Raw genomic sequence first — 13752 nt, 5'->3', positions numbered from 1 at the left:
TGATGTGCCCTTCCACCCCCAGTGCCTGGGGGTTCTCACTTCTAAATAATAGGCTGCACATGATTTGATTTCATTTCACTCTAAATTTGCCCAGCCTGAAACCAGGGATGCAAAGTGGAGTCCTACAAATCAATTCCAGTGTGCAAATAAGCAGGTGCCTGTTAACTTGGGGGTGCTTAGAAATGAAGCCAGGCTTCAGCATGTTGAGGCAATGATTACAATTTGCCTTTGGGGTCAAACTGGGTTTGGAATATGTCACTGTTTTCAAATGTTTCATTTGCTGTCTTGATATACATGGCACGTGTTCTGTGGAGATTTACTCTGTGCAGAGCACTTTGCTAAGGCTAGAGGGGCAAGAAGGAGAGAACTGGTCTCCTTTCCTGGGCTCAGAGTTGCTCAGAGCAGGAATGGGTCTAAGCATGAGCAATATGGTCCAGTAAAGAGAGGCTCAGGTTGGGGACCAGCAGGGACAGGCTGAGCTTCTCATTCTGAGTTGGAGCTTCTCTACCCAGAGAAGCTCCCTTTCTTCATTCAGCTTCTATTGTTTTGCAGATGCTGCTCTATACCTGCCCCTATTGCATGGTTTGGTGTTGACCTGGCCCATCCATGTTTGGGGTCAGAATGGCAAGTTAGATGGAGGCAGGTTCTTTTAATCTGTGCCTAGCCCTGACTTTGGTTGCAAAATATCCTCCCCATGTCAGGCACCAGATTCCCAAGTGTGGCCAAGTTGTCCAGCCCTGCTGTTCCTCTCTGACTTTTGAGTAGGCCAACACCTGCTTTCGGCAGCCAGAATGCCAGGAGCCACAGAGGGGACAGGAGTCACCCTGAGCAGAATGTGGGTAGTCTCTTCCTCCAGCTCCCGCTAAGCTGCTGCCCACAGTGGCTGTCACCCTGGTAGCTCCTCTGCAACTCCGCCCTGCCCCCTTGAGGGCCACCCACCCTCACAGGCCAGGGCTCTGTAGAGTTTTCACTCACTGGCTCTTGGTCACAAGGTCTCTTGCCATACAGGACAATGATTCTTGGCTTGGCCAAAATTTAGTCAGACTTCTGAGCCTTCTCTCAGGCCCATATGTGTATTCTTTGTGAAATTCAGCTTTAACAAAAGAATGCTGATAAGTTAGCACAACCAGAAGGCCCTGTCTTGGATGGCTGGTCACCATCGACACCTGACCAGGTTCTTCATCCTCCACCAGGGGCCAGGCGAGGTCTGATCACACTGGTCTTCTTCAGTAAGAATCCTGTCAGGTCAGTTTAACCAGGTTCCCTGTAACTCCTGCTTAGCTATTTTCGTCTACTGACCCTACCCTGCTCCTTGGCTGTCAATTCCCACTTGACCATGCTGTGTTCCACGTTAAGCCCTTTCTCTCTCCCCCTCTGCTAGCCCATTGCAGAGGTCTTACATCTAATGCAATGGTCCTGAATGGTCTTTCTTACTGTGCTTTAGTATTAATTTTTTTAATGAGGCTCTCCTTAATTACTTCATGTGAAGGAGTGAATAATTAATAGTAATTGCTCCTTTCATAGAGTCTTTGCATTTTAATAAGCAGCTAATGCTTTAATTTACTTAAAAATTTTTTTTAAGGAAGAAAGAGAAAAACTTGAAAAGTGGAATGATAGGACCAGTGGGAAGCTCCTGGGAGCCTGTTTTCTGCCACGGGCCTTCCGAATGCCACCATGCAGGCTCTGTCCTCCTTCCTATGCATCAAAGGCTGAGGCTGGTGGCCCATTTGTCCCCTTGTTGTTAGCCCTGGAGCAGTGGGAAACTGCCAATCAAGATTCCTGCTGCCAGGGCTGGGGCTGTAGCTCAGTGGTAAAGCACTTGCCTTGCATATGTGAGGCACTGGGTTCGATCCTCAGCACCACATAAAAATAAAAATAAAGAAACTGTGTTTATCTACAACTAAATGAATACTTTTTTAAAAAAAGATTTCTGCTGCCCACTAGAAGAGTCTTCACTGTAATCCAGGGACATCAGAATTGAATGGTGAACCAAAAACCAGAACATATCACTTTACTTAGTCATGACCCAAACTAACTCATTACTTCATGGGGCCATGAGCCAACTGCATTATCTTCCCTCCCCGGTTGACTAGTTTTACCCAGAGTCAAACTAACAGGTCCCCGAAACTCAGAGCTGCTGCTGAGAGGGAACCTGTTCACCTTCCTGCCAGTGCCTTCCCACTTTACAGATGAGGACTTTGAGATCCCAAGTGTTGCGGCCCAGCCCAAAGGCACATGGCACCTTGGGGACTGAAATCTGACTCTGCTCTGGTAGCCTCTTACTTTCTTTATTGTCCTGTGGGAACCTCAAGAGCCAACACCCACTAGACCTCACATGTACTGGAGTGGAACCTGGGCCTCATGGGTGCTATGTGTGTGTTCTACCACTGAGCTTGGCCCCAGCCTGTCCTATTTTTAAATGGAGGCCTCTCTTAATGAAGAAGTTGGTGACCCAAGTGAGAGATGGGGCAGGGTTGGAGTTTCTCTAGCCTTTGCCTCCTCCTGAAGTTGAAAAAGCAAAGGAAACTTTTAAATGCGTCCTGACCTGGCTTACATCACGATGACTAATATTATCATTGTTATCGATTGCTTCAATCAAGCCTCTAGTTTATCATTTACCTTTCAAAGGTTATGTCAATATTCATATAAATTAGTGGCTCTGAACTGGAGAAGATGTTGCCCATGGGGGACATTTGGTCATATCTTGAGACATTTTTTGTTTTTCACCACTTGGTCGGGGTGGTAGTGGGCACAGTGAGAGCCACTGGCATCCAGTAGATAGAGGCCATGTGTATCTCTAGATGATGCACAGGCCAGCCCCCACCCTGCCCCCAGGAACTATTTGGCCACAATGTCAGTGAAAACCTTGCTCAACACAAAGGAGTGAGGGGTTGTCTTAGTGCTAATACCTTGACAATCAAACTCTTCGTTCTTCCATGTTCGGCCCAGCCTCTGCTCCACCATGAATACTTACACTTCCACAGCCCTTATGATCCTGGCAGGGGTTCAACTCATATTCCACTTGTCATCACTCATTGCATCCAGAGCTGTTGTCCCTCTTGCATTGTCCTCTCTGTTACCAGTTTTTTGATGGATGTAATAGGATACCTGAGGTGGGCTGACCCATTCATGTTTCTGATTGGGGTGTTTGGAGGGACTTGCCAAGCGAGCTGCCTAGGCTGGGGTGGCGCTGTGGGACCTGCTGCGATCAGCCTCCTCTTCCACAGGCCAGGCGTCGGCATCATAGTCCTCATCATCAGTAGCCTTTATGAAGTGCTTTGTGACTGTCTCCTGGCACGGGGGTATCTTTTGCAGAGATCTTCACCAGCCCCTGACATCTGGGGCATGTTGGCTCAGACAGGCAGCATATATGTTAGCCAGCCACAAAGACTGGGCTGTAGGCCCCAGGCAGAAGGTGCAAAAACGGATTCCTAGGCAACATTCATGCCAAGAGTAAGTGCGACTGGGAAGGCAGATAGGCTGCATTCCCAAAGAGATCCTGGCTCCTGGCTTCTCTCCTCTAGCTGGCTGGAGACTTTTGGAGGACTTGGGATGCTAGAAGCTCACAGGAGGGAAAGAGGGAAAGAGAGAGAGGGGATAGCAGTTTGACAGGTCAGGGAATTATTCAAGGGTCCCAGGCTAACAGTGCACAGACTAGGAGAAAACATGATGCCCACCAGAGATACTCCTCTGGAGACCTTCAGGCGGCCCTCTTTTCTCACCTCCGTGCCCTTTGTTGTCCCTCTGCAGGTGTTCCATGAGCGGGGCATCCTCTTTGGCTACCGGCATCCACAGAGCTCCGCCACAGCCTGTGTCCTCAGCCTTTTCCAAATGACCAATGAGACCCTCAACATCTGGACTCACTTGCTGCCCTTCTGGTAGATTCCAGTCCCCTTGACCAGCCCATCTCATCTAGGGTCCCTGAGGATTAGTTGGGATGGGGAGGGCTGGGATTGGGGGATTCCTCTATGGGGGCAGGTGACCTTGTGGCAGAAGGAGAAGCTGGGTGCTCCATGGAATGAGCTATAGCGTGTGGATTGTGGCTGGATTCCAGGAGCTTCTGGAGCTCCCAGGCCCTTCCTTGATTCAGTAGTATTTATCTTCATCCCCTTTAGTCCTGGCAGCTTTGCAGGTCTTCGGGAATCCAGTAACCAGTATCTCTAGTTAAAATGTCACTAGCTTGAGCAGACCACTTAATATCTCATTTTCCCCTCAAAGCAGTCGTGATGGTCTGTACCTTTCTCAAGGTTGCAGGGAGGACAGGGAGAAAATGGTTAAAGGCCTCGGCACAGAGCAGTAGGTTCATAATTGTTCTGGAACCACAGCAATGGGCAGGCCCTTGGTCAGGCAGTGCTCTAATACAGTCAGCTAAGAGCAAGGCTCTGGGAAGCATGAACCCAGGAGTGGGAGTTTCAGGAAGGCCAAAAGGGCCTTGCTGAGAAAGGTGGGCCCCGGACCAACTTCACACACCTCATGGATGAGTTCGCCCTAAGACAGGGCCACAGCACAGACATAGTGCAGTCAGAAGTCCCCAGTGTCTGTAGTAGATTGCTTCAGGACCTCTGCAGATACCACAATCTGTGAATGGATGCTTCCTTATATAAAAATGGCATAGCATTTTCCTATCCCCTATGCACATCCTCCCATATACTTTGAATCTTCTCCAGATTACTTATAATATTTAATACATTGTGTATGCTCTGTACATGATATGGTATGCTATTTAGAGAATAATGACAAAAAAAATCTACATGCTCAATGCAGTCACATATTTCCTCTCCCTGGATATTTTTGATTCATGGTTAGTTGAATCCCAAGATGCAGAACTACAAATAGTGAGGCTTGACTGTATGTTAGGGCAGGGAGGACCTCATAGGTCATTTGGGCCATTGTCCCACTCAGACCACTGTCAGCTGACAGATGCAGCCAGAGAAGGGTGTCTTCTTTATATTGCATAGCAGAGTTGAGGCACAGGTGGGTCCTGAACCCCCCAGACTCTACGAAAGAGACAGGGGACCCCAGAGCGTGCTGAGTGGAGACAGGCCTGAGGGAGCCCGCTGTGCTCTGGCATGCAGGTAGTCAGCCTGACGGAAGGCAAAAGACAGACTCAGGGCCAACATGCAGGGGAAGGCTGGTCCCAGCAGCCACCCTGGTGGAGGAGAGAGAAAGCTCAGTCTTGGGGTAGAGTAGGGAGAAGAAGCCTGACAGCCCTGGGGCCTGAGGACTGGGCAGGATGGCAAGTTCCTACTCAAGGATGCCTTTTGTCATTTAAACTTTTTGTTTCTATAAAAAGCCTGCATGCTAATAAATTGTAGCATTGCAGAAGGGAATCAAGTTAGGGTCTTTCCGGCCCTCATTCTCCCTGCAGCTGCCTGTTTCCTGTGCATCCTCCTGAGCTGCTCTAGGGAGCCTGAGCAACCGTGGCTTGTGCACCCCCAACTTCTGCATATTTTCTCCCATTGCTCTCCTGCTGTCTCACGTGGAGGTCTCACTGGACCCAAGTCTCTCCGGTTTCAGAATGAGAGTTCTGTTTTGTGGATGAACCATGATTGATGTCAGTTGTTTTGAGATTTGATACCATTACAGAGTGCCCACCCTTGCTTGTGGGTCTTGAGGTCTGTTAACAGATCCCTATGGGAGGACTTTTAGCTGTTTTATAGCTGAGCCAACCTGGCTGAGCTACCCCACTGCATACCGCTGCCGTACATGTGCCAGGCTCTCAGAGACCATCCCAATTGCACAACACAGACCAGCCGGAAGGGGCTGGGAAAGCCTGTGTCCAAATGCCTTAAGGAAATGGAATGATGAAATGATCCCGAGGTGATGAAAGGATATGTTTTGGGAAAGAACAAATAGCTTAAGCTTTACTTCTGCTGAGGCAGGATGAAAACATGTAGCCAGAAGGGTTTAGGGAACCTCCTTCAGTTCCTTGTGAACATGCTCTGTAGAGTCTCCATCTTTGGAGGAGTTAGTAGGAAAGGGAACCTATTCTTCATGAATGATTTGTGGAAGTGAGGTGCTGTACAGGTGGGACCCCATCTGTGGGTTGCAGGTTAGGCAGATCTAACATAGGACTGTGCCATATCTCTAAACTTGCTAGCACTAGGAATTGCCATGGGAGGTGGTGAGCCCACCATCCTTGGAGGCGTGCAAGCCAAGGCTGGAGAATCACTTGGACAAGATGCCATGAAAGAAATTCCATCACCCCGTGGCAGGGAGGGGATTGGATTAGATAGACCTAAAAAGGCTCTCTTCTTACCCACCCCACCTGCCCATTTCTAATTTACTGCTTCTTAAGTCCAAAGGCCCCTTCCACCCTCTCCAGCACATGGCACTTTACCAAAGTGAGAACTCATAGGAATTGGTCATCCTAGGAGAATGGAAAGCAGGGGAGGGTCGGGTGGAGAGTTTAGAGGTTCCCAGCCACAGAGCTTCAGGGGCCCATGCTGTGTTCCAGGTTCTTTGTGTGGAGGTTTGTGACAGTACTATATGTGACAGACATCCAGAATGATACCTATTCATGGCCTCTGCTTGTGTACATGTGCACCAGCTGCGTGTACCCTCTCGCATCCAGCTGTGCGCACACCTTCAGCTGTATGTCCAAGAATGCCCGGCACATCTGCTACTTCCTGGACTATGGTGCTGTCAACCTCTTCAGCCTGGGTATGTGAGTCTTCTCCCCTGAGACCCAGCCATTCGCCCCTTCCCCTGTGGGCAGGGCCACCATGAGGCTTTGATGGGTGTGTAGGAGTCTCAGGAATTCCAGGATCTCTGTCCAGGCTCCTGATGAGGGTTTTGCAAGAAGCTCTCTCGTCCGTTCGTGTGCTTCTGTGGTATAAATGCTCTCTGTGTGGCTACTTCAGGCTCTCAGTATGATGCCCCCAACAACTCTCTGTTTTTCTTTGACACTGGGGAGGAGATGCACGCAGGCACACACCATTACGTAGTATTTCCACCACACAGATATTTACAGATGTATGCAATGAGAACTTAAGACTTCTGTTAACACAATTTACCTAATTGTAAGCTTATGTAGCTTGATTTTGATGGTAGCTGGGCTAACAGTCGATTTGCAAGACTCTGAAACTTTCATAATCAGCTCTTACCGGCCAGGACAGGCAGACTCCAGCACATCAGGACTGGTCTTTGTCATGCCTGGTAGAGAACAAGGGTGAGGGGTCACGAACTGAACCTCCTTTGTCCTGAGTCTTAGAGGTGTTAGAGGCCCGTTCAAAGTGCCACAGGAACAGAGCTGCAAACCTGTTGGCGACATGGGTGTTGGTGTCTCTGACTCCATCTTTTTCTTAGACTCCTGCCTGTTCCTCTCTCCTCTATTTATGGCATCCTTCATCCCCCTGGACCCTGGTTATAGCCTCTTCGTCCTTCCTGCTCCTGCTCTGGGTTGAAAGCCAATCGCTGTCTTCCCTTTCACGCGAGTTGTCCAGGAGGATCCTGGAGGTGATTAAGTGACCCCCTTCCTGCCACTCCTAGGGCTCTGCTCTCCCCACCCTCACCAACACAGGTTGCCAAGGCCCCAACCTTGTGCTTGTCGTCAGGGTGCACACTGGCTTCGTGGCCGTCTCTCCTGGGCTCTTGCCAGCCTTTGACGCAGGGGCCTCTCCTGCAGCACCCTCCCCCTTGTTCTTCCTGTTTTGCTAGCCCTGCCTCTGTTCTCCTCCATAGATGAACTTGCTCAGAATTGACCCTCTTGCTTCTTCTCTACATGGCCCAGCTCCTGGCTGCTGCCCACACCATCCCTTATCTCCTCTGACCAAGGTACTCCCAAACTCCATCTTTGAACTGTGGACCTGAAGTTCCTGACACCTCCGAGCCTGAGACCAGGACTGTCTGCATCCTCCCCCCACCCTGCCCCTCATCTGTCCCCTCTCCCATACCCACCCCCGGCCAGTGCCCGCCGCTCCTGCTCATTCGTGTCAGAACTCTGTAGTAACCCTGCTCTTCTGCCCTGTCTCCTCTTGCACCATCCACCTAATTGGTGATCAGGTCAGTTGAGGGTCTTTCCTACGCACCCTTCAAGGGGCTCTGCCCCACAGTCTTGGCTAGCACCCATGCCTGGGCCTCCCTGCTGAATGGTGGCCATAGGCTCTCCAGTCCACCCAGATGCCCTGGAGGCTTTTGCAACACCTTCTCCCACATCTCCCCTCCCACTGTGAACTTTCAGGCCCTTCATTACCTGGGATGAAGTCCAAACTCCTGAGCCTGGCGGCTTCCTTTAGGCTCATTTCTGATGAGAGCATTTTGAGTAATTGCTGAGAGGCCAGTTCTCTGCTGAGCACCTGACACATGTCATAACATGGTGCTTAGTTGTCCAGATTCTGGAGCCCGGTGCCACCACTCTTTGGTAGTTACGTGCTCTTGGGCAAGTTTCTTAATCTCTCCAGCCTCAGTGTTCTCATCCAGAACATTGGCATAATGTCTTCTCGTAGGAGCACTATGGTGATTAAATGATTCTGTGTGGAGCCTCTGGGACGGTGTCTGGCGCTTGGTCCACCACACAGGGTAGCCAGCACCATGACTGTCTCACTAACCCAGGCAGCACCCCCTGGTGGCTGCTATGGGCATGCCCACGCTGTAGGTGAGTGTAGAGAAGAGTGAAGGGTCACTCCACTGGGAAGTGGCAGAGCCAGGCTTAGACCAGAAGCCTGCACTGTCAGCCAGTGCCCCACACTGCCTCCCTCCTCCACTGGACCATGGTGACCCTGTCACCATGTCTCCCTCCTTGGAGCCTCATGTGCCATTCCCAGGTCTCCCTCCTCAACTTCCCTGCAAGGTCTTCAAACCTCTGCCCTGGATGCTTTGGGGGCCCTGCTCTGGGGCCCTCTTCCTATCCTCCTCCACAGCTCTGACCCCCAGCTTGTCAGAGGTGCCTTAATGCCTGCCCCTTCATGGGATCAACTGGCTGAGGACAGATGTGTCATTGCTGTTCCATGTTCTAGTTCGCAGCCCCATCGTTCGACATGAAAAAAAAAAAAAAAAAAAAAAAAAGCCCAGCAAATGTGAAAGGAAGGGGTAGGCTTTTGAGAGAAACCACTGATTTCACCTCAGACCCACAGCTCTGCCCTCCACTGTCACCTCTCCTCCCCCCTGTCCCCCTCCCACCCTGGAGAGCCCTCAACTCCTCAAGGTTGGCAATTACTTTAACTTCCTTGGCCTCCAGCTTTTCCTCCCTTGGGCTTCCTGTGTACTTCTGCTAGGTTTTGGCCCTCTTCATTTTCTGTTTAGCAACCTTCTGTGACTCCCTATTGCCTTCAAGAGGAGGTTCATTTTTCTAGACTGGCATCCACAGCTGCTCCCTGGACAGCCCACCTGCCTTCAGGTGCTTATCAGAGACACCTCAGCCTCAACTCTGCATGGGGGCCATGGTCAGCTTCTTGGCCTATTGCTTTGTCCATCCTGAATGCCCACCTCACGTGGGAAACCACCTTGCTTGCTCCTGTAGTTCTGGGCAGGGTCTGAAGCCCCCTGGCTCCTGTATTGCCCACACAGCTGGGCTCCAGTTGGCATCCACTGAGTTCATGGCATCCAGGTCTAGATGGGCATCTTCTCCTAGTGTCAGCCTGGAAAAGCCCTTATGTGCTCCCCTGGAGTGGTTCCCAGCTAACACCTCACAGGCAGCTGCTGCCCCAGGGAGCGTGGTACATGGTACCAGGAGGGCAACTCTCAGTCCTTTCCACCTGTGTGACCAATTTCACTAGATCCATCAGCCAAATGTGGTAAAAGGCAGAGGTTGGACCCAAGAGGCTGAGGCCTGTTCCCGGCCCAAACTGGAATTTCAAGGTTCTCAATGTCTTGGAAGAACAGGGTCCTTGAACCTGATCCCTGTGTCTGGCCTGACAGGCCTGTGGTCACCCATTCCAGAGGGATACCCTCAAGTGAGTGCCTGCAGATGCTGGCCCCTTTGTGAAGGACAGTTGTCTCCCCTGTGGTTGCAAATAAAAGTCTCAGCCAATTGGTCTCTGGAAGGTCCTAGGGTCACACCTCTCACAGATTCCAACACCTAAAAAAAAAAAAAAAAAAAAACCCTTATCTAGCCTCATAGCCGGACAGTCTCCAGCTTCTTCTCAGGGAGGGTCTGTCCCCTCACACTGACCTGCCCATAGGAAGCACCTGCCCTTGGGCAGGTGAAGTATGCATGTTCCTGAAAGAAAAGCTGAGCACTCTGGGCTGTCTCCACTAGCAATAGCACAGAGTTAAGAGCAGGGATAGCTGGGTGCACTGGCACATGCCTGTAATCCCAGCAACTTGGGAGGCCAAGGCAGGAGGACCGAAAATTAAAGACCAGCCTCAGGAGCTATGCAAGGCCTTTTTTAAATTAAAAAATGAAAAGGGCTGGAGATGTAGGTCTGTGGTAGAGCACTTGCCCAGCAAGTATGAGGCCCTGGGTTCAATCCCCAACAATGCAAACAAACAAATCAAAAACTCGGGAACTTTCTCACCCAGCTGCCTAGGTTTGAAGCTTGGCTTTGCTACTTTCTGGCTGTGTGATCCTGAATGAATTGCTAAACGTTTCTGTGCCTCTATTTTCTCATCTGTAAACTGAGGATAAGTGTAAGCTTTATGTGGGAGGATGAGGATAGAGATTAAATGAGTTAATGTATGCAAAAATGGAAGAATACTAAATTACAGGCAAGTCTCAGGATAAGACTTAAGTAAGAAGAGGAGCAAGGGGTGAGCATTCTGGGAGGGTACAGGGGGAGGCCTGCTCCTGGGTCTGTGGGATGATGAGGGGCTAAGATGGGGGTGGGGGTGGTGGATAGTCTCTCTAGGGATCCACCCAGTGCCAAGGCCTGGCTTTGTTCCCATGTTGGTTTTTCTTCCCAGGCTCAGCCATCGCCTACTCTGCATATACGTTTCCTGAAGCACTGGTGCAAACCCCCTTCCATGACTACTACATAGTGCTGGCCGTGCTGAACACCATTCTCAGCACCGGCCTTTCCTGCTACTCCAGGTACCAGGCTCTCTGACTTCAGATGGGCGGATAGGGAGGGGGACTTAGCATGCAACTCTGTGGCATTTGAGGGGTCCGTGGAGGAGGTTGGCTGGGCGGAAAGGGCACCAGGAGCCTGTCTCCATTCCAGGTGGATCCCCTGTCGCTGAATACTGTAGGTGTGCACAGGTGCTACCCCACAAGGCCCCTTGCTCAGAAGAGCCCATGCTTGGTTTAATGCTCTGAAATTCTTAGTGATTTTGGAACAAGAGTGTCCCCCACTTCGATACTGTACTGGTTCCTATAAATGATGTAGCTGACTTTACCAGGCAAGTCACTTAGCCCCCTTGAACTTTGGTTGCTCATTTACAAAGCCGGGCCAATTCATCTGCCTTCTGAGATGGACGTGAGGATGACAGGTAATGTTCCCAGGATTCCTCTCACAAGCCCAGATGGTGGAGGTGCCTTGTAAACAGGCAATCTACCTCTAATAGCAATGGAGGGGGCCTGCCTCTCCGCGTGTGTGGTGGATGACGCATGATAGTCAAATGCCCAGCTCATCCCCATGGCTGTGGGTCACACCCAGCTCACTGCCTCTAATTCCCACTGTTCTTTTCCCTTTCGCTCAAGAAAACCCCTTGGGATGTGAATGTGAGAGGCATTGTTATGGGGACCAGTACACTAATTTCTATACCTCTTGGCAAAAGTTTGTTGTCCAAAAGTTCAGGTTCCTTCCACAGGGGACCTTCCACAGGGCTGTATCAGGGTGACAGCCCTGTCCAGATAGTGCTGAGGTCCCAGGCAGCAGCAGGTCAGGAAAGGAATCAAGGTAGGCTGCAGATTGCCCCTTGGTTCTTGTCCCCCAACTACAATCCCAGGAAGCCATTGCACTCCGTTTGGAACACCTGGAGCTGTCCACTATCCTCTCCCCAGGAAGAATAGGGATGTGAGGTGTGCCCTTGTAACTTCTCCAGGCTCCCATTTCCTTGGGTTTTGTAGGATCAAGGGAGAGTAGGCGGTTCACAAACCCGACAAACAGGTTTTTTGAATATGTGGAAGGATAGATTCTTCAGCAGCAGCAGGAACATCTGCCCCAACTTGACTTCATTTGCCTGCACTGAGATGGGGCAGAGGTGTGGAGTTGCTTTTAATGGGAGTGGGTGCTTTTAATGGATTGTGCGTGGCTTCCTCCCCAAGGAGTTGCTGGGAGCAGGAGTGTGTGCTGGGATAAGCTTCCTTCCCTTCCTGGAAATCCAGAGCTCCCCTAAAGTTGTGAGGAGCCAGTGTCCACCCACAGAGGCAGAGAATAAAGCAGTACCCCCTCAGGGACACAGCTGGGGCCTGGTCCTTGGACACATACATCACTGTTCCTGTCAGGTTGATTCCTGAAGACCTGAGGCGTTTGGACTTCTGCATTAGAGGAGGGTGAGCACAGGGATGAGGGAACAGAGGTGGCTTCATGGGCATGGAAGAAACATCCCCAGAGTTAATGGGTCAAAACTGCTTTCCAAGAACTCAGAAAGCAAATTCTTGGATTATTTGTCACTTTTTTTTTTTAAATCTCTTTTAATCACCTGCAACCACCAGGAGAATTTGTTTTCTTTCAGCCCCAGTCTCCCTGACCGTTCAGCTGTGGTGGATGGCCTTTGGATGTGGTATGCCTGGTGTGTTTGGATGAGCTTGTTTGCCTGGCAGCTGGGCCAAGAATCTCCTGAATGCCCATGTTTGGGGCCTTCCCTCCTTGACAAGGGAATAGTTTATTCTGTCTATGAATGGAGCACATCTGCGGCTGTTCCAGCCATCCTCCCCTCTACCCATCCACTCACCCACCCCTCTACCCATCCACTCACCCACCCCACCTTCCTTAAAGCCTGCCAGGCTGGGAATACTGGGAGGAGTAAATGGCTTCCCTGGCTTCAGAGGGTACCAAGGAGAGGCAGATTACAGGCCTCCCCAAAAGCCCTTTAGGGCAGCAGGACAGGGTAGGGAAAACAGTAATGCAGATGCAAAATGACCTGTACAGGGCCCTAGGGAGTGACCTCAGGATTGAGCCTGGGAGGAAGCTCGTTTAGCTGGAGAGGACGAAAGGAGGATCAGCCTGGATGAGGGTGGTGGAAAAGACAGGACAGGTTAGAAGAGGTGAGGAGTTTTTGAAGGGGAGGGGAGAGCACTAGGAGGGCCTGGAGGGCAGGCTGCAGAGAGGACACAAGCTGTGTCCTCTGAGGACATTTCCTTTGCTCAAGACAGACATTGATCTCCTGGGAAGAGACTTTCCTCGGCTTGGCTTCTGGCTTCTGCAGCTGCTGCAGAGCAGCTTTGGGGCTGTGCAGGAAGAGGAAAGGAGAATGGGCATCCCAGCAGGGCTCTTTGGGTTCTATCACACCTTGTCCTCTTGCCATGTTCCCATATCCATGGTGGTTTCCCTGCACTCACCAGGCCTAACCTCCTCAGTCCCCATTGGCTCACTCTGCATAAGAGTCTGGAGAGTGAGAAAGATGACTGGTATTGGGGAGTGAGAGACACGCTGGCCCTGAGTGACTTCCTGTTAAGGAGGTGGAGAGGAGGGCCTGGATCCCTCCTGCTCCCCTTTCACCAGGGCAGGTTCCATCTGGCTGGGTGTCCTGCAGTGCCTGTGCCACAGTGTCTTCCTCCCCAGACCCAGCCCTGCCTCTCCCTTCAGCTCTAGCAGTTAGAGCTCTGCTGAGCCCCTTCCCCTCCCACAGCTCTAACAGGACCAGGAACCTGAGCGTTCACAGGCCCAGCAGAGGTCATGGGTTCACGGCACTTGCTCCAGTGCTGTTCAA

At 51.0% G+C, this 13752-nt stretch overlaps 1 protein-coding gene across 1 annotated transcript in view; it reads left to right on the top strand.

Annotated features, from left to right (window-relative positions):
- PAQR5 (progestin and adipoQ receptor family member 5) overlaps positions 1 to 13752 on the top strand; it is a 79254-nt gene that overhangs the window by 56875 nt on the left and 8627 nt on the right. Inside the window, exons 3-5 of the mRNA XM_081292355.1 lie at positions 3751 to 3878; positions 6458 to 6663; positions 10843 to 10969. Of these exons, the coding sequence (XP_081148481.1) occupies positions 3751 to 3878; positions 6458 to 6663; positions 10843 to 10969 (461 nt within the window). The remainder of the gene's footprint in view (positions 1 to 3750; positions 3879 to 6457; positions 6664 to 10842; positions 10970 to 13752) is intronic.

The sequence above is a fragment of the Spermophilus citellus genome (genome assembly GCF_964194105.1).
Source record: "Spermophilus citellus genome assembly, chromosome: 4".
Classification (NCBI taxonomy): domain Eukaryota; kingdom Metazoa; phylum Chordata; class Mammalia; order Rodentia; family Sciuridae; genus Spermophilus; species Spermophilus citellus.
This window is presented reverse-complemented; position numbering and strand designations above follow the sequence as displayed.